Source organism: Emydura macquarii, unplaced genomic scaffold, assembly GCF_026122565.2.
Source record: "Emydura macquarii macquarii isolate MOO-44397 ecotype Brisbane River unplaced genomic scaffold, CSIRO-AGI_Emac_v2 contig_3122, whole genome shotgun sequence".
Classification (NCBI taxonomy): Eukaryota; Metazoa; Chordata; order Testudines; family Chelidae; genus Emydura; species Emydura macquarii.
This window is the reverse complement of record NW_027133259.1, coordinates 1471084-1495568: the sequence shown is the minus strand read 5'-3', so window position 1 is coordinate 1495568 and position 24485 is coordinate 1471084. Positions and strand designations below refer to the sequence as shown.

The 24485-nt window shown below is 46.8% G+C and overlaps 1 protein-coding gene across 2 annotated transcripts in view; it reads left to right on the top strand.

Moving 5' to 3' along the window:
• Window positions 1–19965, top strand: part of LOC137141841 (protein mono-ADP-ribosyltransferase PARP12-like) — a 35287-nt gene extending 15322 nt beyond the window's left edge. The window contains exons 5-14 of one of the 2 annotated variants that reach the window (XM_067530925.1): window positions 475–576; window positions 2775–2898; window positions 4373–4541; window positions 5149–5196; window positions 7404–7524; window positions 8513–8609; window positions 9199–9277; window positions 15124–15254; window positions 16510–16661; window positions 17412–19965. In XM_067530925.1, coding sequence (XP_067387026.1) covers window positions 475–576; window positions 2775–2898; window positions 4373–4541; window positions 5149–5196; window positions 7404–7524; window positions 8513–8609; window positions 9199–9277; window positions 15124–15254; window positions 16510–16661; window positions 17412–17695 — 1307 coding nt within the window. In that variant the 3' untranslated portion in view covers window positions 17696–19965. The remainder of the gene's footprint in view (window positions 1–474; window positions 577–2774; window positions 2899–4372; window positions 4542–5148; window positions 5197–7403; window positions 7525–8512; window positions 8610–9198; window positions 9278–15123; window positions 15255–16509; window positions 16662–17411) is intronic. The other variant, XM_067530926.1, reaches the window with a different exon arrangement.
• The last annotated feature ends 4520 nt before the right edge of the window (window positions 19966–24485 follow it).

The following is a 24485-nucleotide window of genomic DNA, read 5'->3' as shown; positions in this document are numbered from 1 at the left end:
CTTTGGAGAGCCTTTCTATGCAACAGGCATCAGTATTTTTTGTACACATGATAGATCCTGGGCCAGTGATTATTGTACAGGAATGTGTTTACATGAATTCCCAGTGCCTAGGACTTCTTAGGAGTGCCTGTGTTTTAGCAACACTAGCAATGCCATTGCCAAGTTCATGTAACTGACAGGTGAACTTGTAAGCATCTGCTTCGCTGCCTGGCCTGGCTTCGCTGTCAGGTCTCCCAGCAGGCCCTCCTCCCTGGTGTTAAAGCCGGAGGTGCCAGTTCGGGCTGTGCGGGGCAGTCCTAACTTGCACCAGGCCCGGGCTGCTCTGAATCAGGCAGCTGCAAGCAGCTCCTGGCTGCCTCACAGACAGAGTGGAGAATCAAGCCCTTCGGTTTCCTTTTGTGGGGGGGTGTCTTGTTGTTTGCCATCTGGCATGAGGGATACGTTTGATGTGATCTAGACTGCTCATTCCCACAGCGGTGAAAGCTGTTCCTCCTGCTGCAGCTTCTGGGAGCAGTGCCATTCAAAAATGCGATGAGATCTGCCTGTACTATGTCTGGAGGTACTGCGTACATAAAGGTGAGTCTGACTGAGTGTTATCCATCGCATGTCAGCAGCAGCTGCCCTGCCCTGCCCTGCCCTGCCCTGCCCTGCGCAGACTCCGGAACGGGGCGGTGGAGACTTTCACCTTTGGGTCACTGGCTTGCAGCTGGTTGTGTTGACAACCAGAGTTCGGTGGCACCGTAAAGACTAACACATTTATTTGGGCATAAGCTTTCGCGGGCAGACACCCACTTCGGCGGTTGGTTGTAATGATTCTCTGTCCCATAGCCGATGCCTTTGGGAGGCCTTGATGTAAAACAGGGACTAAAAGCTGCCGCGCGTCGTGAAGAGATGCAGAGGGAAAGCCGGAGGCTGGGTAGACAAACGCTGATGTGCCCTACCTCTTGGAGGTGGGCCCTCTCGATCGGAGTTGAGGCATGCTGGTGGGGCGAGGGGGGGATGACTGCGGTGTCATTACTCACGGGTTTCTGTGGCTGGAGTAGGTCAGTCTCCAGGGCTGTGAAACCTAAGACTTTCAGTGAGTTAATTTTTTAAAAGATATTTTTTTAAAAAAACCCCACCCAATTCCCAGACACAGGCTGTTGTCAGGTTCTCTGAGCCTCATTGGAAGGACCTGAAGCATGGTCCTTGCAGACCGGTACACGGGTCAGATTATAGCCACGTTCATTTCCCATTCAGCCCTTTAATACGTGGCCTGAAGTGGTACAACAGCTAGTTCCTTTTATAAGATCCAGCTGAATGATGTCAGGCCGTTTCCATTACGGTGTTGCTGATTAAGGCTCTATGATAGTGAAGTACGTTGTTTGTTTGTGCCAGTCTCATGCTCCAGGCGACACGTAAAAGATTGCTGCACTAAGGCTCTTGGTCTAGCATGCAGCAGAAGAGTCGGACAGTCCTCCTCGTGTCTGGGTAACAGGATTCCAGCTTTTGTTTTTAAGATGTTGGGCCTTGGAAGGACTGACCCCGTCTAAGCTGCCGTACCCACAGGATCATGGCCTAGAAATGGGCTCTGGCCAAGCATGTCTAAACAAGGCTCCCTCTGGAGCGTCTCCAGGTCAAGCCAAGTACTGCCAGAAGGAGGCAGCTTGACTTTGCTTTGCCTGTGCTAGACTGCGGAGGGCGAGAAGTTTGGTGGTGTGATGTAAATGCAGACGAGACAGAGCTGAATGGGGAGCTGCCCTGGCTAGGGCTCAGATTCTGGGCACAAGGGCTCTTTGGGGCAGGGACCATCTTTTTCTGCTGGGTTTGTACCGAGGGGGCCTCGCCCGTGACTGGGACTCCTAGACGCTGCAGGAATACAAATAATAACGCGCCTTTCCTCAGCCCTGCTCTGCTGCGTGATGGGCTTGGCAGCACTGCTAGTCCTGCACTCTGGGCAGCACATGGACTTCTTCTTCCCTGCTCCACGGAGGGCATGTGGTGGCCCAGAGAGAGCAGGCAAGAGGCAAGGGCTTTGGCTCCATCTAGCCCCTACTCTTGCCAGAAGAGCATGCAGGCGGGCTTCCTAGGAGCGAGCAGCCTGCCCTCTTCCGGGGCTTTCCCTGCAGCGTTTCAGTTCAGACAGGCCTCTGCTTTGGTTTCATAGAATCATGGAATATTAGAGTTGGAAGGGACCTCAGGAGGTCATCTAGTCCAACCCCCTGCTCAAAGCAGGACTAACCTCAGCTAAAACCTAACCTAAAAACCACAGTCAAGCCTTCGGTGTGTTCACCATTCCCATCCTGACACTGTTTTTAAGAAACCGAGGGAGAAACACAACCAGAAATAGCACCAGGGTTTCCCAGGGGTAACCTTGTGAGGGAAATTGTGCACTCTGCCCCTGCGTGTTTGGGGCTGAGCTGGTAAATGCTGACTCATGCCTACGTGTCACAGTGATAATAGCACTGCTCTCACACATGCCCGTTTCCGCGTGAGGGCCGTATCTAAGCAAAGAGAGGTGTGTGGACTCTGCTTTAAAATCAATAAGATAAAGCGTTTATGCTGCTTCGCTCGTTTCAATTCTTGCTTCAGTTTTACTTCAATCTAGCTCTGATTTACCCCAGTGTAAATAAGAGCAGAATCAAACCTAAGGGGAGAAGGCCAAAGAGATTATGATAAAAATGCATGGCAGGGTTTGCTGCTTATTTCTGCTCTTCTTCTGGTTCATCCCAGTGTCTTGCCATCACTCTGTTCTAAGGTTATGTGAGTTCTTCACCATGGTTGTTCTCTTTCAGATAACTGCAGGATGATTCATTATCATCTGCCTTATCGATGGCAGAAATTTGATGGAATCAATTGGATTGATCTTCCAAAAATGGAGGTAGTTGAGAAGGCTTATTGTGACCCCCAAAATGACAGGTATATTGCTGTTTAAAACCTCTTTGGTAAGCTCTGTAAAGTTGCTCTATAGCTTTATGGTAGCACCAGGACAGCCCAGCTCTGAGTTTCTGGTTAACTCCTTTCCTCAAGAGAATTTAGGGCATGAATGCTTGATGCCCTTAGACAAGACTTCCGCTGAAAGCTGTGTATTGACCACTCAAGCTTCTTCTCAAGATTTCTCAGTAACATAAATGGTTGCTGAACAGGATCTCTGAGAATATCCAGAGAGAGAGTATGAGTGTGCACAGGAAAAGAGAGAAAAGTTAGGCAGTAGATGGCTTCATGAAAATGTTTACCTGTTCTTGTGGTAAGTGGAGTAACCCCTAGAGGAATTCTGCTCTGCAGTTGAGATTCGATAGGCTAATGAAACATGTAGCATTTGGTGCACAGACTGGGTGTATAATAAAATGTGTAATAACCAAGCGTAAGATATTGTGTATGAGTTTTTTTGTAAAAGTAACGGGCAGGACATGGGCAATAAACAATAAACCATGACAGCCCAAGCCTCGTAGATCGTATTGTTCACGGGTGTAGGTCACATTAGGACGTCATCTCGATTCACCCACTTTCCTATTCATTCCTTCTTTGAGAGCTCCACATTTGATTGGCCCGTCACTTTGATCGTGCAGTACTGGCTTTCTCTGAAGCCCAGAACTGGCCAGATGTGATTGCTGGAGAGTTGTGGCCCTTGCCTACCCAGGAACAGAAGACTTGGGTCCCTTTTCTTTGTGAAGCCTGTTCTCAGACAGCATGGAACAGGAACAAGGCTTTTATCCATCTTCATCAGCTGAGGGTGGCTTCAAAGGCACCTTGCCTGAGCCAGCCTGGGCTTCTTTTAAATCAAATTCCAAAGCTTCTCAAGGATTAAAAGCAGACGTGTCCAAAGTGCAGCCTGAGGAGTAGGTGCAGCCGATAGAGTCCTCAGATGTGGCCATTCTCTCTTTAATGGCAGCGTGAGGAGAATGCTGATCAGCGGCAGGTTTTCATTGCTGATGAACTCCAACACTACACAATTTATACTCTTCTAGTAAGGAGGACACAAACACAAGCAAATACTAGCATCATACGCATTTGTTTCATTATAAAACACGTGTACCAAAGTACTAGGTGTAGCCCTAAACTATTTAGAAAGTCAGCAAAGATGCCTCTGGCATCACGTAGTTTGCATGCTCTGTGGTACAGAGACAGAGACAGTGTTAGCTCTTTTTGCAGGCTGGAATCCTGTCCTCAGTCACTAGGAGCTGAATGAAGCTCCTGAAGCATAACATGCCAGCATGGGGCACTTTTCACAGTTCTGGTGCATGTCACAATAGTCTGTCAAGCAACCGTAACTAGAGGCAGCACCAGCAGCTTCTCCTATAATGTGGAGATTTGGAAGCCTTCAGCTGGTGATCAGAGAGGATAAGTACGCATAGTTAGCACCTTTGTAAACTCTCTGAATTTCTCTCTCTAGTTTAGCAGATCAGAACATCAATTTCAACTCAATCACCTCTTCCTCTGCTTTGGTTCGACGCCTCTCCACGCCATCATCGGTCACAAAACCCCCCAAATTCATAATGACAACCAAATGGATGTGGTACTGGAAAAATGATCTAGGCCAGTGGATTGAATATGGGCAACAGGTGAGCACCATGTAACATCCATACCCTCTGAGCCACCTCTGGAGGGATGTCACAAATACTGTCTCCTCTGCTATATAGTAACCTATAGATCTTATTTATTTGCTTTTGATTTAGAAAACAATGGGCCCCTTCCCATGACTTAGTCAGTAGTTAATAAAGCCAGATTGATTGATTGTATGTGGGTATTTATTTCTGGCAAAGCAAGCACTGTAAGCTTCTATAGATGCCCCCTCAAAAAGGTATCTGATCAAATCTTGTACCAATTTCTCTACCTTTTCCCAAAATGACATGAGAAAAACCAAGACTGCATCTTATCCAAGAGGCTAAGAGATCTAAGCACTAGCAGACCAAGTGATGGGGAATCACATTCAAGATTTGAGGGGCATTCATGGAGAATGCCTTTCCAGTAGCATGCTTTTTCCCTTTTTATGTATTATATACAAGAAAATTATGTGATGAGAACATTATGAAAGTTGCAAAGCTGAGTACTCCAAAATTAAGAAATGCCAGAATGAAAGTTGCCTTTGCAACCTTAATTTGGCCCCTTGTGTGCATGCACTACGATACGGTCTTTAACGACATGACCACCTACTATTTTTTCCCACAGGACTTTAGCCTCATACGGCGCTCAGGATGGATGGTGATCAATGAAGAGGTAGTTATTCAATATTTACTTATATCCTCTTCACTCCATCTGTGGGACTAGGCTTTATTTACTATACATTGGCCAAACCCGGTATTTAATAAAAAATTCTCGTTTTTCTCCTGGGCTTTTCTGTAGCTCTGGTGACTGTAGTATATGAATGCTTCACAGTATTAACGAACTAATCTTCACAAGACTCCTGTGAGATGAAGGGATGTTAGTACCCCCATTTTACAGATCGGGAGCTGAGGCACAGACAGATGAAAGCTAAAGTGGTCAAGTGTCCACAGATCTTACTGGCATTTCCTGATTTTTTTTAGTACCTGACTTTATATCCTTAGCAGCCTCTGAATGTAATTTTCTGTACGTAATTTCCTATTTTTTAAAAAAAAGAAAAGCAAATGGACAAAATAAAAATGTCACCATGTGAAGCAATATTGACCCTGTCATGGGATCTATACACCCTACACTGGTTCGTCAGCCAAAGGGCTAACAAAGCAACTGCCTGCCTGCCTGCTCACCAGAACTGACTGGCAGCCTCACAGCAGTTGTGAGGATAAAAGGGCTGCAAGGTGAGCAGGCGGGTGAGAAGCTGCCAGACAAACCAACTTTCCAAAGAGGGATAAACAGGGCAGGAGCTGGCAAGACTACAGAGGTAGGAGGTGGCTGAAAGAACAGCAAGGGACAGAGGACTGGTTCTGGCTGTTCCAAACAAGGGCCCTGAGCTGGACCCCAGCACTCTGAGCGGGTCCAGGTTCCCCTACCTATCTCAGCCAGGGACTTTTAGAGAAGTTCCCAAACCTAGGAGTAGCCCCTACTAGCGTCATGGAACTTCTGCCTCCCCATTATCCTAACAGGGGCAAAGATTACTGGGGAGCTGGCCAGGAGGAACAGCTCTTCACAATGACTTGACAAACCCAGAATTGGGTTTGATGGCATAAGGGGGAGGAGCCAGGTGGGTGTAGCTACCTGTCCACCGTAAGGGGATGCTCATATTACAATATCTCACATGGGTCATCAACAGGTTTGGAATAGCAAAGGCATCTACCACTTGAGCTAATGGAGCAACTGGCAGCAGCAGTGGGCTGTTATCCTTATATATGGGCCACCCTATAGAAGGTGATGAAAGACCCACTTTGCAGTGATGATACATGCATTTTCTAGACAGCAGAGGAACGTTGGGATGCAGGAATCCTGAGTTGTGTTCCAGGTTGCGGAAAGGAATGTGCCCTCGTGGTTTTAGACCCTTTTGTCTTGTCACCCTCAGCCCATCCCCTAGTATATTTCCCACACCTGTCCCTGCCTCCTCTGCTCTTCTCCACCATAGCTTCCCTTCTGCATGTGATTCCTGCTTCCTCTTCCTGCATGCTACCTGGCCACCAGCAGTGGAGCACTGAGAGTACAGGAGAAAGTCTCTCTGATCTCAATTCAAGTGTCTAGCACTAAAGTTGGCCCCTGACATCTGGGAGGAAGGTGTGCAGGAGAAGCCGTTCTGAGCCCCTGTAGCCCTGCATTGGAGCATGCCCCGTTCAGACAGAATCTTTGGACAAATTAGATGCCAGACTCATTATAAACTTCTTCTAAGCAGGTGAGCTGGTAAAAAATGGCAATATTCAGAGGCGTACAAACTTGGCCAGATTCAGGTGGATTATCACAAGGACAACAGACGACGCTGGTCTAATCCCAGGGCAGTCCCCACCCTGCCGATTTCAAGTCTTTGCTCCCTAGGAATCAGGGCTGGAGAGCGTCCCAATAAAATGGCTGTCAGACTGTTTGGATAATGGCAGAATTTTTTTTTCCTCCTAGTCTAATTTTCCAGAATGGCTGAGCTCTTTTTGCTAAAACTTTTCAAAATAATTCAGCCTGTGTTAGATGGGGGAAATTCAGCCTGAACATGTCGAGAGCAAACTTCCTGACCCCGAGTGCCTCCTTCAAAGTCACTTCCGCAGTTAGTCTTCCAGAACTGACCTCCAGCCCTCCCACTGTATTTTCCCACTCTCCATCCTTCCCTGTTATGCCTGATATAAATGTGGCCAGGGATCGCTCACTTTACTTACCTGTATATAATGACATGTAAGCACTACAATTTTTTATTAACAGAGGTCAGAATTCATGGCTCACATTTATTAATGAATGAAAAAGGCAGTTGTGCAGTCTTTTGTCCTTCCAAACAAAAGGGTTTAACCATTACTTTTTTATTTTCACCCTTCCGTTCATAGAATGGGCCGCATGAGGCTTCTGCACTAACTTCTGATGATTTGGAGAATTTATTTCTAGCAGATCCAGATGACACTGTACAATTTCAGGCTGGTTCCCAACAATATGAGATCAGTTTTAAAGGTACTGTACCCCTTTAGTTCAAATTGAGCACAATGCATTATAGTTTATATTTAGCCAAGTAGCCGTCACATGCCACATTGCAGTGCTTTTCTGGGAGAAGCGTACAGAGGGAAAACGCTGTAATAGGGCTGGCTGGCTAGCCTTCAAGAGAGGGGAAAATAGTCCACCTGTGCAGGGTGGAATATAGTAAGAGGAGAGAAATCTGCAATCTCTAAAGCGGACAAGGTGTAAATACGTATGTGGGCAAATTAACGGAACAAGGCAGGAACTGGACAAAGAAAGCATGGTAATGTGCACAAGAGAAGGGAAAAACGGTTTTATAGAGAGCTTTTCCCTTTAGAGTAAACTTGTGAAATGCTCATCTAACCAAAAAAGAAATGCTACTTGACTAGCAGGTGGGGTTTTTTGCTATGATTATTTATTATTATTTTGTTTTAAGATGCCTCTGTTTGCATGAGAGCATTACGTGCAGCTTTTTCTTCTGCCAGATCCTGCAACCTTAATTCTGAGCTTCTGACAAGTCTATGATGGGAATACTTCTCATATCACAACTTCGTAATATCACAACTTCTGTAGCTCCATCCGGGGTTCTCCATGACTTACAAAATTATTCTAAATTCTCACAACCTTCCCCAGTCCTATTATTATGATGAGACCCATTTTGCAGAAGGGTTACTGCGGCTCACAGGGCGCACAGAAAGTCTGTTGTCAAGCGTCGCACAGGACTAACCGTCCATGTTGATTTCACTGCAGCCTTAAATGGGAAAAGAAGACAGGAGATGAGGGAGGGAGCCCTTCTTTAAGTATATAGTAAACCCAGGAATGGTAGGTAAATTGTCTGACAGATTTGAAAGTTTTCCATGCTAGAAGAGTAAATTTTAAAGAGTGTAAGTGAGATGTGAGTTCCGGAAAGATAGGGTATAAATTGTTTGTGTGTGTATGTGTTTATATATGTACATTTATAAATATATATTTTTTCTCTTTCAAGAAATGGTCCAGAAAAATGTCCTCTATCAAACTAAAAGAAGAGTCCGCAGACGACCAAAGTTTGTGTCCGCCGAAGATGTGAAGAAGATGAAGAAAGGGTACTCAACAGTGCATTAATTGTTATGTTTTTTTCACCGTAAAACGAAAGGCCCCTGTATGGACGTTTCTTGGTTCTCATCTGAATTCTGGTTTGCTGACGGCCATAGTGGTTGGTTGTACTGCAGCTGTAACCGTACTTGTTCACCTCAAAGTATTGCATGCTTTGGTGCGTGTAACAAACTCCGCTGATTTGCAGATGGTTGCAGCAGTGCCACTGTCAATATGCAATGCTACAGTGCCTCTGCTGCATGAGTAGGAATCTGTCTGTTCCTGTGGTACATGATGTAAGAGGAGATGGGGCTGTTGATACGGAGGAACTTGTCTTTTACAAAAGCGTAGAAGGGCCCAAGAAATGTTGCCCACCAGAAACAGAGGAATAATTCCTGTTGGGGACCGAGAGTCACATGATGATACTTAATTGGCAATCTGTAGTAAGTAGCCAGATTAAATCTGAGCTGTCAAATTCTTATAGGAGAAGTGACCAAAAAAGGCTTATTCCAAAGGGACCCTGTCAGTTTGGGAGAATATTCAGGACAGGAGTGGAAGTATCCTAGACTCATTCCTGGTTTTCTTTTTGTTTGCAAACAGCCAAACAGCAGCTGCTACTCCAGATCAAAACTATCCTAAAAACTGGGACAAATCGGCAATGCCTGACATGGGGTATAAGGTACTTGTGCTTTCTCCTTTTCACTCCAGTCAGATTGGGCTGTCCCTGTACAGGTTCTAGTAATGGAAAGGCACCGAGCCTTGTCAGTTGGGAATATAGTTACAAAGATTTCATCTGCATCCTTCGGTGACCAATACCTTTAAAAAAAATCTGGCCCAAAGAGGCCTCAGACTGCCGATATGAGTGCTAGCGGAGCTGGTGGGTTTTCTAACAGTCTGTCTACGTGCAATGAGACGCCTGCGGCTGGCCCACACCAGCTGACTTGGGCTCATGGGGCTTGGGCTAAGGGACTCTTTAACGGCTGTGAAGTTTGGGCTTGGGCTGGAGCCTGGGCTCTAGGACCCTGTGTGGTGGGAAGGTCCGAAAGCCTGAATATCGGCACCACAATTAAGCCTGGTTTTTAATTTTAATGTAGACATACCCTGCAGTTCACATCTATTCTATTCAATAGGAACTGGACTGAGATTACCAACTCTTGCCACATAGGCCACCAATGATGATTATTGAATGATGGTCATTACTAGATCAAGTTTAGCCTGGTGACTTAGAAGTGAAAATCGCCATATCCCATTAACCACATCCTGCACCAGCACATCTTCTACCCTTGTTAGATCTGCACATGGGCCAAGGTCTTCCGTGAACGGGAGAGATTAAAGATTGTTGCTAATTATAAAAGTTAATTGAAAATAGTTCTCATATCGTGAAACTTGTACTTTTGGCTCTCCTCACATGAGCTTGTAAAATATTTGCCCCTCTGTTTTCATAGCTATTAAAACAAAGTGCTAAATCTACATCATAGATACACCAAGAAATAAAGCTAACGAGTAAGAGCAGAGCTGTCGGCTGTATAGGCGTTTTTACTAGCAGTTTTGATAGTATTTGCATGTTGCTTCAACAGAGAGAACAAAAGGAATACTGGAATCATCTAGTTAATAGATATGTGGCTAAGGGACAGGACAAGAGTCAAGCACTTGGGTACACAGTGGTTTTGTAGCTCCTCCTTTACTTTGCTTTGAAAATTCCAGCCTACATTCCACCCTGTGCAAATGCCACAATCGGGCAATCGGGTTGCAGAGGTTTAAGTGCAGACTCTGTTACCAGCTCTGCCACAAATTTCTTGTGTGAAGTTGGCCAAGTCACTTGGGTGCAGATTTCCTGATGGGCGCAGAGTAAGTGGGGGCATCAAGGAGCGGATTATAGATTCCTGATTCTCAGGCTGATTTTACTCTATCCCAGGCTCCAAGGCATGAAGAGCAATTTTGGAGCACTCTGCCAGCTGGTGACAGCAGAAAGCAGAGCTTTCCAGCCGTTTATGTTCCTTGCAGCTCTTCACCCCATGTGCCCAGGCTGTCGCGGGGAGTGGTTTAGAAGCAGACTATGCCTGTTCTCTGCCAACTGTCCCTTAGGCTGCATGGACCAGAATCTGATACTCTTATGTTGAGTATCATGTTGAGTGGTTTCGTTTACCTTGAATAGCCTGTTGAGTAAGGTGCTACTCAATGCAAGGAAGGGAATCTGAATTTGGCCTGCGGTAAAGCTGAAATCAGTGACAAAAATAAGTCTTTGCTCCTGTTATCCCTGCCACTGCAGCTTAGAGGGAATTAGGAAATTCCTCCTCCTGTGTTATCAACAGAATTGTTAACAAAGGCTGGGATTTTCAAAGCAGCCGAAGGCAGTTAGGTGCCCCGTTCCCTTTAAATTCCAGTGGGATTTGGGTGCCTAATTCCATCTTTATTTTCCTTTTAAAATCACAGCCTAATTCCAACCAGGTACACCTGTGCTGACCTCACTGGAGACAATGGGGTTGCACAGGCTTAACTGCACACAGAATTTGACTGGCAGATTAGACTGGTGGTGTTAGTCAGGTGAGAGATTAAAAAGAACCTTGCTTGACTCTTAGTCAAGTACCTCGTCTAAGTTGACGCTTTAAGGATGTTAAATAAGTGCAAAGTATAATCAACCCTTAAAATCGAGTCCAGATAGAAGCGTGATTGATCTGAGCTTGATGGTTACCTCTCGGCCCATACAGCTTTTCTTTCACAGTCAGTAACCCTCCTCTTTCACTGTTTCTTTACTGGCTGGGCGTCTGCATGTCTCCGGGGTGGCCTTCACAACATCTGACACCTCAGACTTCATGAGTTTCCTGTGCTTCAGACTTTGGCATTGCAAATTGTTCTGGCAAATATAGCTACACTGGAAAGGGTCACTTACGAGAGACGTAAAAAAATAAATAAAAAGTCTCCCCTGTTTAGTGGAAGGGCCTCTATTTTCTTCCTCCTTCCCTATACATAATGTTGGAGATTGCAGTGTTTATTCTGCAAAGCATTTTGAGACCCGAAAACGCCTATGCAAGATAAAGGTTTATATGTATAGCATCTGTATTTGATAGCTTGTTAGGATTAGTAAATCAGGGGTTGTGAATCTCCTCCATCTTTTTTTTTTTTACTTTGTGTAATGGCGACAAAATGGAATTGGTAGTTGAAAGATATGAATGGCAAACAGTGAATTGTGATGTTGTCTTAAAATGTCTGACTGCAATATGTATAGTTTGTATTCTAGCATGCTATGCTTTTAAACAAGAACCTGTAAATCTGGAAGTAGATGTTAGGGTCAGAGCACTTTGTGATGCTTCCCACGGTTGTGAAGCACCTTAATACCACCTGCCCTTAGCCTGAGACAGCCTTGCCCATGCCTGCTGTGGATCAGCTCCCTGAATCCACCAGACGCTGGCAGCATGAGGCTTTCCAAGACACAGTCTCTCTGTACAGGTTAGTGATAAGCACACACCAACCTTTGAATCCTCTGAGCATCCCTCCCTTGAGTGCCCGGCCCCTGACCCTCTGAACTCTCCCATTCCTGACTCCTAAAGGAACAGTGCACACGTCTGATCAGTTTTAACTAAGGATCGTCATGCCGCTTATCTCACAGCACTTAAACTTGTTCTTCTTTTCACTATAAATAGATCTATCATCAAAGAACAGAGATTCAAATGATAGTAAGAAAGAATAATGGAAACAAATGGTTACATATAAAACAAAAACAAAACCATAACACGCTTGCTAACGCCTAAACTTAACTCCCTGTGTCCCACGGCATGACTTACCCCAAATCCTTTCCACAGCATTTTCATCCAGGGTGACTCAGTTCCTCCTTTCATCAGATCAAGCCCACTGGCAGCTTGTCTTTCCCGACTGAAGGAGGCCGGGTATGCATCCATACTCCCAGTCGTACCCCAAAAATTCATTGTCTTTACTTGTAAACAGGACAATCCCTGCTGCTGGCTTTGCTTTTTCCTGCAGCACTGGCAAGCTGTTTGTTAGCATTTGACTTAATATGCAAATAGACTTCCATTGTAAGGTACACACTGGTCAACCAGGATGATAAATGTCTCCCACCTCCTGTCTGGAGAAATCTGTCTCAATGCATGCTACCTCCGAGTGACCTGCCTTTCATTACAAGGTTTAAGAATGTAACTTTCAGTGTATATACACATAACTCCTCACACTTTCTGTACATACATCTCACAATGAGTGTGATGACCAATGTGACACATGCTTTCAGTAGAGACCTTATATGACACCTTTTGGTGAACTCAGGGGATCCCTGTAACCTTATGTATCTCTGTGTCCTCTGCCTGTTGGCATCAAGAGGTCTTTGGATCTCTCACTTCTCTCTTCTTCATCTCAGGGGCTTTGTCTCCATTCTGTCTGTCTGTTGTGTGTGTGGAGTCCTGTTGTGCCAGGCCAAAGTCACTGTGCTACAAGAAGGTGAAAGGGCTGCTGGGAGTCAGAAGATCTAGCTCTGCCCCTGATTGGTGACTTTGGGCAAGTTGCTTAACTTCTCTGCCTCGGTTACTCCCATCTCTCATACGGGGATAGTAATGCTTACGAGTGCAAAGTTGTTACGATACCACAGAAAATGCCAGCCTGTCATTTTAGATGTGGTGGTGGTCTGCCGCGGCGCCTGTGATTTTCTGGATGTTTTGGGGGGTTTTTGGTTTTTATTAGTAGGTTGAATCACTCCAGTGAAAATCCAGGCCATATGAGAACCAGTGTCTCTGCTGCTTGGCAGTCAAAGTGTTTTGTTTTTTCTGGATATGGGCGAGTTAGAATTCGGCACTCAGACATTTTCTGTAAGATCGTAACACTTTCCTGAGACCACTTACAGTGTTTCCTGGCAAGTGACGTGTGTGTGTGTGTGTGAAGAGATGGGGGAGTAGAGGGAGAAGCAGGTACACAGCTAGCAGGCAGTGCCAGCAGCTCTTAGCCCAGCTGTGCCAGGAGTCTCTGTACCTTGAAGTCTTTTAATCATGATTTGAGGACTTCAGTAACTCAGTCTTAGGCTGGGTCTATTACAGGTGTGGGTGGGTGAAGTGCTGGGGCCTGCGTCTATTACAGGTGTGGGTGGGTGAAGTGCTGGGGCCTGCGTTGTGCAGGTCAGACTAGACCAGATGATCAGAATGGTCCCTTCTGACCTTATAGTCTATGAGTCTATTATCCAGGGCCAACCACCCCTTCCCTCCTCCAGCCATGTGTGGCCAGGAGGTGGGGAACTTGTAGCAGCTGCAGCAGCTCCAGTCCTCAGGTCCTGTGCAGACCCCACTCCATATGTTTAGCTGTTTCTCTCCCAGGCATCCCTGGTCTTTGCTGTTATCCAGACCCAACTGAGAGATCCATTCTCTTACTTCTAAGGCAGGGCACTGGGTAAGGGAACCACCCAAGGCAGCGAGTGGTGCATGAACAGGGGAGATGCAGGAAAGCCTGGATGGCAGTGTGATGGAGGGGAAAAGAGGCTCTCTGGGTGGCATTGAAGCTAAGGAAGAGTTGGAGATTCCTGTTAGTCTGTATTCTCATACATGAACAAAATGAATAATTTGCGGTTGCATGGTGCCAGAATACAGGGACGTAATTCACACTGCTGCACAGTTCAGCAGTTCTCTTGTCACAAAATATGGATCTGCTGTGCTGTGAAGTACAATGGGCTCACCGTATGGGACGTTCTAATTCGCTAAGCGTTCTTTTTGTGATCTTGATGGGTTATATTGTGAAGTGGCTGTGTAAAGTGGGATTTTTTGCATAAAGGAAACTTGAGTTGCACTTTTCACACTTGCAAAGACATTTTAATAAGTCTAAAGAAATAATTCTTGCCACTGCAACTTGGTTCATTCTAAAATAGCATTGGCTGGTTTAAAAGATTTGTCCATTCAGAGGTTGTCTAATGTATAAGTTTCTAGTAAATAGGATACAGATCTGATTACGCTACTTCTAAATCCTATTCAGTCAACTCACAAAATCACCGACGTGTTTGAGTTTTCATTTCTGATTATGACAGAGCCGACAGGGCTGCTGCTTTCACATTGCCTCCCAGAACAGCCACTGCTCCCTGTTTTAAGGTGCACCATTGACACGTCAGAAATGGAGCCTTTCACTTCAAGTCTTTTGATTCACATTTGCCCAGGGCAGCAGTGACTGAAAAACTGTTACCAGCTGATGTCTGTCTGGTAGCCCTGCATTATAGGAGTTGGTCGTCTCAGCCTAGTTTATAGTTGACAGATCACCACCTCAGCAGATACAGTACAGAACATACAGGAACACTAGAATTCGCCTCTCCTTCAGCTGAGAGGTCCTTCCCAAGAGAGGTACACTGCACAGAACAGAATGGGGAGCTCACACAGCAACTCTCTGTTCTATTCCTGCTCTGTTAATGAATGGGATTTCAAGCACTGAATACACTCAAAGATTCACCTTTGCTCTCACTGGCTCTGCCTCTCAGAGCGTGGTCACCCCTGCACCGAAGAGACAGTTGAAACTTTCTGTAACCTCTGGCTGTGGTTTGGTGTTTTCTAGGCAGTGGAGATCTTTAAAACATCCTCTGAATACATTGCAATCGAGAGCCTGTTTAAAAAGACAATGAACAATTATGTCATCCAGAGAATGAGGAGGATCCAGAACCCATCCCTGTGGCAAGTCTTTCAGTGGTGTGTATCTATGTTGTTACCTTACACTGTGGTTACAGTAACCAGGGGCGTGCTTTTCATAACTTTCCAGGCCGGCTTTGGGGCGGACATGCTGGTGAACGGAGGTAAGTCTGGAGGTTACCTAGTGAGATGCTCAGACTCGCTTCGCTCTGTTACTTAGAGGAACCTCTCGGCCCGTCTGGTGGCTAACGAGCTGTTGTTTGACGATGGGAGGGTGCTGCTGAGCTTTCCAGCCCCCAGCTGGAAAACTTAACGTTCCCCTTACAGCAAAACAGCTGATTCAGCTACGCCATGGAAATTAACCGATGGACTGGCACACCGACTTGGGGTGAAGTGCATGTGTGCATGCTGCATATTGAACTGCTCCGACAGCAGAGCCTTCGCTGCTTGCACAGGTTCAAAAGGAGAGTGTGTTCCCTAGTGTCTGCTGTGGTGGAGCAGGAGTGTCTCTGTCAGTGGCTGTTTTACAACGTCTCACACACTCCTCTCTCAGGGATAAGTCCCTGACGGCATTTTAGGGGCGCCTGGTGTAAAACAGCCAAACTACATTGAGCTACAATCCCTGTGGCGTGGGTGATTTATGACTGATGTGCTGTAGTTCCTTTTGGGTTGTAATTGTCTAAGCACAGCTGGCCAGTTAAGAACAGCAGCAGAGACGTTTCGTCAGAGCACTTTGACGCGGTGGCAGACAGGGTTGGGGAGAGCACATAAGAACCGACCTCGACGGGCAGAGAATATTTTCCCCTCAAAAACGATTTCGGGTTGGCAGTGATGGAGCTAATCGTCTGAACAAGCAATAATAAAAATTGCGAAGCAGCAAAAGAGAGTTTACTGGGACTGGTTTGGTTTAACAGAACGGACGTTGAAAACAACTAGCAGCATTTAATAAAACCTCAAAACTACTCTTAATCCATTTGTCTGGTAGCTTTCTGCATATTCCCTTTCAGATTTTTATAAAATGCAGGGAGGCGAGAACCCAGTGCCTTTGTTCCCCGTCACTTTTGAGCCCTTCCTGAAGGATACAGTGTTGCTGACCTGCATAGCAAAATAATTTCTTAAAATCCAGCTGAGATTTGACAACATAAATGTTCATACTTTTAAATGTACTTTCTCTTTTCCATCTTCCAAGTAATTTTTGCTGCCATTCTCAGACTAGCAGTGCTAATCTGACTGCCAGCGGAATGCAGAAGATGGCTGGAAATCTCATCCATATCATTGTGTGTGTGTGTATCTTTAAATGTATTTTTCACATCAGGCAAAAAGAGCAGATGAAGAAGAAAAATGATGGGAAAAATGTAGATGAGAGGCTCCTGTTCCATGGAACCAACAGTTCCCTTTTGGAAGCCATCTGCAATCAGAATTTTGACTGGAGAATCTGTGGGGTCCATGGAACAAGCTATGGAAAAGGTGAGGAGGAAGTGACTGTGTACATGAGATCACAGACTTTCTTTACAGTACCCAGTGATGACGTCACAGTGGAAATTGGTGTTTAAAAGTTGTGGTGATTGTTTTCTCGTGCCCGGGGGACAGGATAGGAGGGACGCTCTGATTTTCTTTCAGGTTGGAAAGAAATTGGTTTGCATGGGTTGAGAATTTGATGGGGGATTGAGAGAATTAAATTGGGGACTCAGAAATAATTGTTATATTGGGGGCGTCATGTTTTGATTCCTAGGAAGTGGAGGGAAACCTGCCAGCCTCTCACCTCCTTCACCTCAGCAGGAGGGGAGTTGCGGAAGATGGTAATTCTCTCAGATCAAGACAAGAGGTCTCTTCCACTTCCTCCCCTCAATGCTGGCTTTTTCCCTTCAGCTCTTAACGTTAATTTTTTCCCTTGTGCTGTACCTAGTGATCTAATGTCGTCCTCTTCCGATGCTATTTTTCTTTACTCTCCCTTTCTATCTCACTCCTTCGTAACCCAGTCTGCTCTTTTTTTCCCTCTTGAAAGTAATGGGAGTTGTAAGGCAAAATCCTTTAGCTGTCTGGTGTTAAATCTCCACTGTGCATACTTGGGTGCCAATAGACATAAAAAAGTTCACTTGTTGAAACTTGAGTCAAATACAGCCTAATTATGGTGCTGTGCTAACTCCTTTGTGCCTGATGTATAAAGTGCAGCATGCACCTCCAGTATCCTTACAGTGCCTTCTTTGTCATTCCTAGGAAGTTACTTTGCCAGAGACGCGAAGTATGCCCACAGTTATTGTCAATCTCTTGCAAAAGGGAAGACTATGTTTGTGGCTCGAGTGCTCGTTGGAGACTTTGTTGGAGGACGCCCAGACTACGTTCGTCCCCCACACAGATCTGCTAATATACTCACCTTTTACGACAGCTGTGTGGACAAAGTGGTGGATCCTTCCATTTTTGTCATCTTTGAGAAGCATCAGATTTACCCAGAGTATATAATAGAGTATAGTGAAGAGGAAAAAAAATGTTTTGTATCTTAGATAAGGGAGAGAGCAGCTTGTATCTCTCACTGCAGCATTCAGACCTAATTTGACATGTTTCTAAGGGTTTCTTATCCTGTAGATAAGTAGATTGTCCAATACTGATCTTTTGTTTTCAATAGAGCACCTTTACGACTGCTATAGCCAAGGAGGTTGGCAGGAGGAACATCCTGCACGCCAGGCGATTACTCTTTTTCATCAAACTGTTTACTGTCATTTGTTCATAAAATATAAACCTTCAGGTAGCCCCTGAGGTCAGAATTGTGGGAGTGGAACATTCTGGTTCTTCTTTGTGCAGAAACAATAAACTTTGGAAATACTCTCTAGAAAATAGAGTTTTTCTCTAGTGTTGAACTCCTTAGAAATATAGTTCAACTGAGAGAAAAATTGTCGACTCTAGTTTAATATAGTTTATAAGTAAGTTGATTGTGTACTTAGCTTTTAGATTTTGTAGTGCACTTGATGATGATTCATTCAGCTCCAATGTCTTTACTGAGGTGACTCTTTCTGTTGCCCAGTCTACCGTTTTTGATGTTTTACCCTGTCATTTCCAAGGAATTCAAGGGACCTGTAAATTAGTTCACTGGTATTTGACAGCGTAGTGTTCTTTGATGTCGATATCAATAGTTTCGATTAAAATCAGTAATTAGAAAAATAAAAATTCTGTTCTTTTTAAATTGGTGTCATGAATAAGGTCTCAAAAGGAGGAGTTCCTCCTACTGCACAAGCAATGTCAACCTTGTGGTTAGCGCAGAAGATAGTCAGCCATAGTTCTGTTTCCAACTCTGCTATAGACTTGCTGTGCAACTTGACCTGTAGGGTAAGAAAGCTGAAAATAGACCATTACAGTCGACAGTCTGGGAAAAGGCATGTACCAGAATTTGTTGTTTCAGTTGCTATTAATTGCATGCATAAATTTAAAGGCTGGGTTGAGATTCATATGAAAACTTTGCCTTTAGTATATTACGTTGTCCAAATGTGGATGGTTGTCCAGCAAGTGCTATGGGACAGAAGTAACGTCTTAGGATGTTTTGATGTTTTCTGTTACATAGGATGGACAGTAATTTTCGTTGTGCCAGGGACATCATATAAGTTGTGTAGAATGAACATCTTTAAAGATGTTCTTCATCACTCTGGTGCAGTAAAACGTGCTCTCTTGTCCAGAGCTTGTCAGTTCCTCTTTAAATGCGTCATCTCCATATTCTACAGCCAGTTCTGTGCTAGAAAAATTGCCCATTGCTGATAATAATGAGCCAAGTGTAACTCTTCTAACGATTGTTTCTGCAGTGATGTGGGTCTACCAGTTTGTTCTGAGCTACATTTTCATATAAGCCATGTTTAGCATTGCCTCTTGTCAGCAATGATGAAAATCAGATCCTGGTCATGTGAGGTGGACAGATTCCAGTCTGGAGATGCTCATGTCACACTGCTGGGAATTTACAAGTGTGTAAGGACTAGGAAATGAAAAGGCAGTAAATGTCTCAAGCCTTTATACAATCAACGACTGTTTGTTTTCAACTTTAAAAAAAAAATCAGAAGTATGGAATCTAGTCATCCATGGTGGTGGAGGACTTTGTGGAGGTGTTCAAAGGCGCTTTGACACCTCAGCTGAACAGTGAAAAGAGGTGGAGGTTGATTCTGAAACACGGTTTTTACCCAAATGTTCACTGAGCTTTGGAGTTTGATATTTTAGACACCTATTTAATAGGCTGCATATAAAAATCCATTCTATTACTCAGCTTTTATCTCTTCGGATGCACTATTGTCACTAGCCCTTTAGTTGCCAGAGTCAGCCAGGGTACACAAGCTCTTCATTTATAATGCAAAAAACATTATGCAAGCAGGAAAAACATTTGACATACCATTCAGGCCTTCTTTACGCTTAAGAAAAGTTGGAGGGGGGAAGACAAGTTTTCATTTTCTCCTGTGCTGCTCATCATTAAAGTTCCAAAATAAAAGTTAACACAGCCACATTGCATATAGTGTAGATTTTCTATTCTTGTCTTGTTAAATGTGTAGTGTAATATGTTGAAATGTAAACTTAGCCATAATCAGACGGGGCGATACAGCCAGCTTTTTACTTTTGTGTTTCTGGACTTCGATGCAGTCCTTCGTACTTAGCTGTGTATCTAGAATTAACACAACACATTTCATCTGAGGCCTCACTGTAGTTGCCTAGTTCAAATCAAACAGAACAGCTTGTGTATAGAAGTTGTGTGTACCTGAGCTTTGCAATCACAGAGTGTCTTTTAATAAACTGAATATCAAAGTATGCTTGTCAGCTGTCTTTTATGTTTGTTAATTATGTGGCATGTGGGACACTATCTTCTATGAGCAATTACATAGTCCTGGAAGAAGCAGAAGACTGAGAGGACGCAACTGTGGTCATAAGCGTGCGCAGCACACTTCGTTAGGGTGTGCACACATTACCTAGGGAATTTCACCTGTGTCTTACCCACAGCCGGAAAAACGTCCTTATGTGCGGCGGCAACTTGCATCGCGCGCAAGTCCTCCCTGCCGCCGAAAAAACTGCCGGCGTTCTTATTTTCGGCAGCAGCTCGCATCTCCGGGTATGTCATTCCCCGCCACCGGCAAAAGTGCCGGCGTACTTATTTTCGGTGGGTATCTCGAGCTGCCTGGGCACACTCCCTGTGCACGCCTATGACTGTGGTACCACGGTATCAAAAGGAGGGAAATGTTCTGGCAAAGGCTGCTCCATAAGTAACTATTTTGCTGTGAAGTTTTTACACACACACACACACACACACACACACACACACACACCCCGGAAGATAAGCTACAGTTCTCATTTTTATTGTCATCAATGCAGTGCAGGCTAGATGCATTTTATTGACGCACAGAGTTATAAAGAACAAGTTATGCCAGACACTCATTTAGACAAAATAAAATGTTCAAAAGTGACTAAGTGATTTGATGTAGGTGTCTAAATCCCATTGACTGTCAATGAGCTTTAGGCACACAGCTTGATTCACAAAGTCGCTTAGGTGTGGTGATGCTGAGCATCCCCCTCTGGCCACCTTTAAGGCACCTTGAACTGCACAAAGCCTGAGTGTGGTGCCTAGGCTCCCTGCACACTGGAGGAGGGGGATAGGTGCCTCAGAAAGGGATGCGCAGAAGCCACTAGTTCCCTGCCTACGTCAGCCAACGGGAGATGCCAAAGCAACGGGTTTGTTCTCAGCCTCGTCCTGCCCAGTTTGGTGCCAGTCTACACGTAAAACGTTGCATTGACTGTGACACTGTAGTGCGTTAATGCAGCTACTGTACACCAATGGGGAGCGCTCTCCCATCAGCATAGTTAATCCACCGTCCCGAGAGGCAGCCATGGCAGCAGAGAAGCCCTCCCACGGACATAGCGCTGTCCACATGGGGCGGGTGGGGGGTTAGGTTGGTATAACCACGTCACTCAGGCAGTGTGGATTTTTCACACCCCCTGGGAGATGTTGTTTTCTGTAGTGTAGACCGGACCGCAGCCTGAGCTGGAAGGAGGCGCCTCCCTCTGCTTAGGAGTCCAGGGGTTAGAGAACTCACCTAGAATGCAGAAGACCACTTGTTTGAGTCCCACCCCCTCATCTCCTGCCCTCTGCCCACCACCTGCGGGGGGAAGGGATTTGACTAGATCTCTGCCCTCCAGGCGAGTGTACTGACCACTGAGAAATGGGCTATCCTGCTGGAGGGGGGCTCCCTCCGTCTCTTTTGCAGCTGTTCCACTGTGGCTAAATAATGACCGAATCATTGAGCCAGCGCCAGCAAGCAGGAGAATGACGCTGTAGCCTGGTGGTTAGTGCAGTTACCTGGCAGGTGGGAGAACCAGGCTCCATCCTCCCATGACTTAATTATTTAGCTACAGCGGAACAACTTCCCCAGGAGAGACTGAGGGAGCCCACATCGGAAATGTCCTACTCACCTGAGACCCCCCCCCCCCTCCACAAAGCCTTTCTCCCCCTTGGCAAGGGGGGAAGGGAAGCAGGGCGCTCACACCCCAGGTAACGAGTAGGTTAAAAATTGAGCAAGGTCCTGCCTCACTCCCGCACCTTTGGCCATTTTGAATGAGCTTTCCTGTGGGGGTCGCTCCAGCAGGTGAACTCCGCACTCTAACGAGACTGGCCCTGCACGCCAGGTAGGTGGACGAATGCCTCTCTTCGCCCCGGTTCATGCATCGCTCTGTGCCCTCGGTGTCTGGACACCGACCGTGGGGCTGCGTGAGCACGAACGCAGGCAGGAGCAGGTGCCTAGGGAAATTTTACAGCAAAACTGTAGGGAGCCAAGCGACGTGAGGCGCCTACAACATTTGGTGGCAGTGGAGTGGGGGTTTTGTGCAGCCCGGCAGGGCCGGAGTCTGTGATTGAGGTGTCTAAAGTGGCAGTTCAGCGCCTAAGTCGTTTCTGGCCAAAGAATACAACAGATGCAACGAGGAGTTCTAACGCGAACCCTGTGCTTTAGACAGTCAAATACAATTCCAGCCCCCAGCCAAGCCCGGCTGAGTAGAAACTGGCTGACTAACCACAGGCGGGTGTAGGACACCGAGGAGCCAGGAAAGCAGGCATACAAGAATAAATGGACACTGATGCATAGCGTAAGGGGCGGGGGTTGCCACATATTTCGGGTCACCTAGCACCATTCACAGCGTGGGGCAGGGTTCAGACTCGATAGGCGTCATCCTGAGGAAACCAAACCAACACCCCTGGTGAGAGGCAGAGGGACGAAAGCCCATCAAACGCTGGGTACCGCTGATAGCCTGAACACACCAACCAGTACCTTGCTGCATGGGGCCTGGGTCTCACGTCCGATGAGGCAGACCAGCGGCCCTCCTGTCTACTAGCCACGTGTCGCCAAGCGGCGAAGGTCAGTGGGCTGCTTTACTAGGAAAGCATACCCCACGTCACAGAGGATGCACACACACTAGCCCGCGCCCCCTTTGAGGCCTATTGTGAACAGCCAGTGGGAATGGGAGACCAGGACAAATTCTTGGTGGGGGTTATGTAGTCACAGCACTCAAGCGCTGCAGAGCGTGACATCAGCTTCAATGTGGTGTCTAGCCCTCAGCTGGCGTCGTGGGGGGGCGCGCAGCACACTAGTGGCTGGCAAAGCAGAGTAGTGAACTGAATTCCTAGGTGGCACAGAGCGCACCACGCATTCCCCAGACTACGGCCCTAGACTGCCCCAGACTACGGCCCTAGACTGCTGCCTCGCGTTCACCAGGCACAAGGAGAAACCCAAGAATCTCCTCTGCAGGCAATGTGAACCCAAGCAGCGGCTTGTTGGGTCTCTACTACTCAGCCGTCTGCTCCCAACGCGAGGACAGGAGCTGAGCCAGCCCATGAAAACGAAGGGAGCCAAGGGGTCATTACCGCTCAGTAATGCCGTTTGGCTAATGGCACGCTATGAACTCAGCTGGCTAGGGTCTCTGACTTACTGGCCTGCTGTCAGAGGCTGGGCTGTAGAACAGGCTATGCCAGAAGTCAAGGACACAGGAATTAATTGTCTTCATTTCTCGTACTAGAGTTTGTTGGGCCAACCATGCCCACGCGCAGCCCTGTCACATTAGCAGCTAATCCCGCACGCCCCGCCCCCCCCCCCCCCCCCCCCCAACACACACACATTAAAAGAAAATGGCAGTAACAGACAGCTGTAATCCGAGGAAAGGGTTTTAAAGTGGTACATTAAGGGCTAATTAGAGTGGCCCCACTAAGGTCATTCAGCACGAAGGCCCAGTTTTTAGCTATAAACCTGCCACTCGGCTGCTGCCAAACCCATAGGCACCGAAGTTTTTCCTGTAAAATTGCCTGGGCACCCACGTTTCTGCCGCTGGGTGTGCACACTGCTGCCACAGCGAGGCAGCCAGCCACCTACCACCCCCCCCATAGCAATTCACAACCTGGGGAAGACTGGCGTTCCGCCACTGAGGTATGGCATGCGCAGGAATGGACAGTGAACGTGGGGGGGGGAGGGGGGTGGTGGTGTCAACCACATTTGGGGTGCGTTCCTGCTCCACTACTAGGCAAAGGTTATGAGTTCCTCTCAACGCAGCTGGGTTATTTCAGGCCATGCACACACCTTGGTGGAGCAGCTGTGTGTGTGTGTGTGTCTGTCCGTCCCTGTCCCCCAGCTTGGGACTCGCTAGCAGAGCGACGGCCTCCCACCAGCCCAGGCCAAGAGTAGCTCGACACTGCAGAAAAAGTGCCGCCCCCCCCCCCCCAGACACACATTTCAACGGGCTTGGGGGGTGTGAGGCGCATGCTGCGGGGCTACAAACTAGCCGTGTGGTAGTGCTACTGCCAGGGATTGCTCATGTCCATGTCTATCGGTGTGTGCACGCCACAGTGCACGGGTCCCGGAACGTCCCTCCCCTAGCAGACCCCGCAGGGCCGGCTCTGGTGCCCCGGGTGTGCGCTGCACATGCCGCGGTATATGAGGCACTGCCGGCCCCACGCCCCCCCCTCAGTTCCTTCTTTCCACCCGTGGCGGTCGCACGGAACTAGCCTTGCTCTCTGCAAGTGCCAGTCCCGCCCGTGAGCTCGGTGTTAGTCGAAGTACTCAGGTAGTTGTTAAGTGTAATTTAGTAAGACGTCCCTGATGGACTTATGTCCTGGCCCTCTGGTCTTAACACGCCCCCCCCCCCCCCCCCCCCGCCTCCCCAAAGAGCGGTACTGTAAGTGCGGGGCGGGGGGGAGGGGAGAGGAGGGAGAAGCAGACAGGAAAGACAGAGTAAGCTATGCAAGGCTCTTAAACAGTGACCCAGATGGCGAGATCAGGTTTAAAGCCTTGCTCC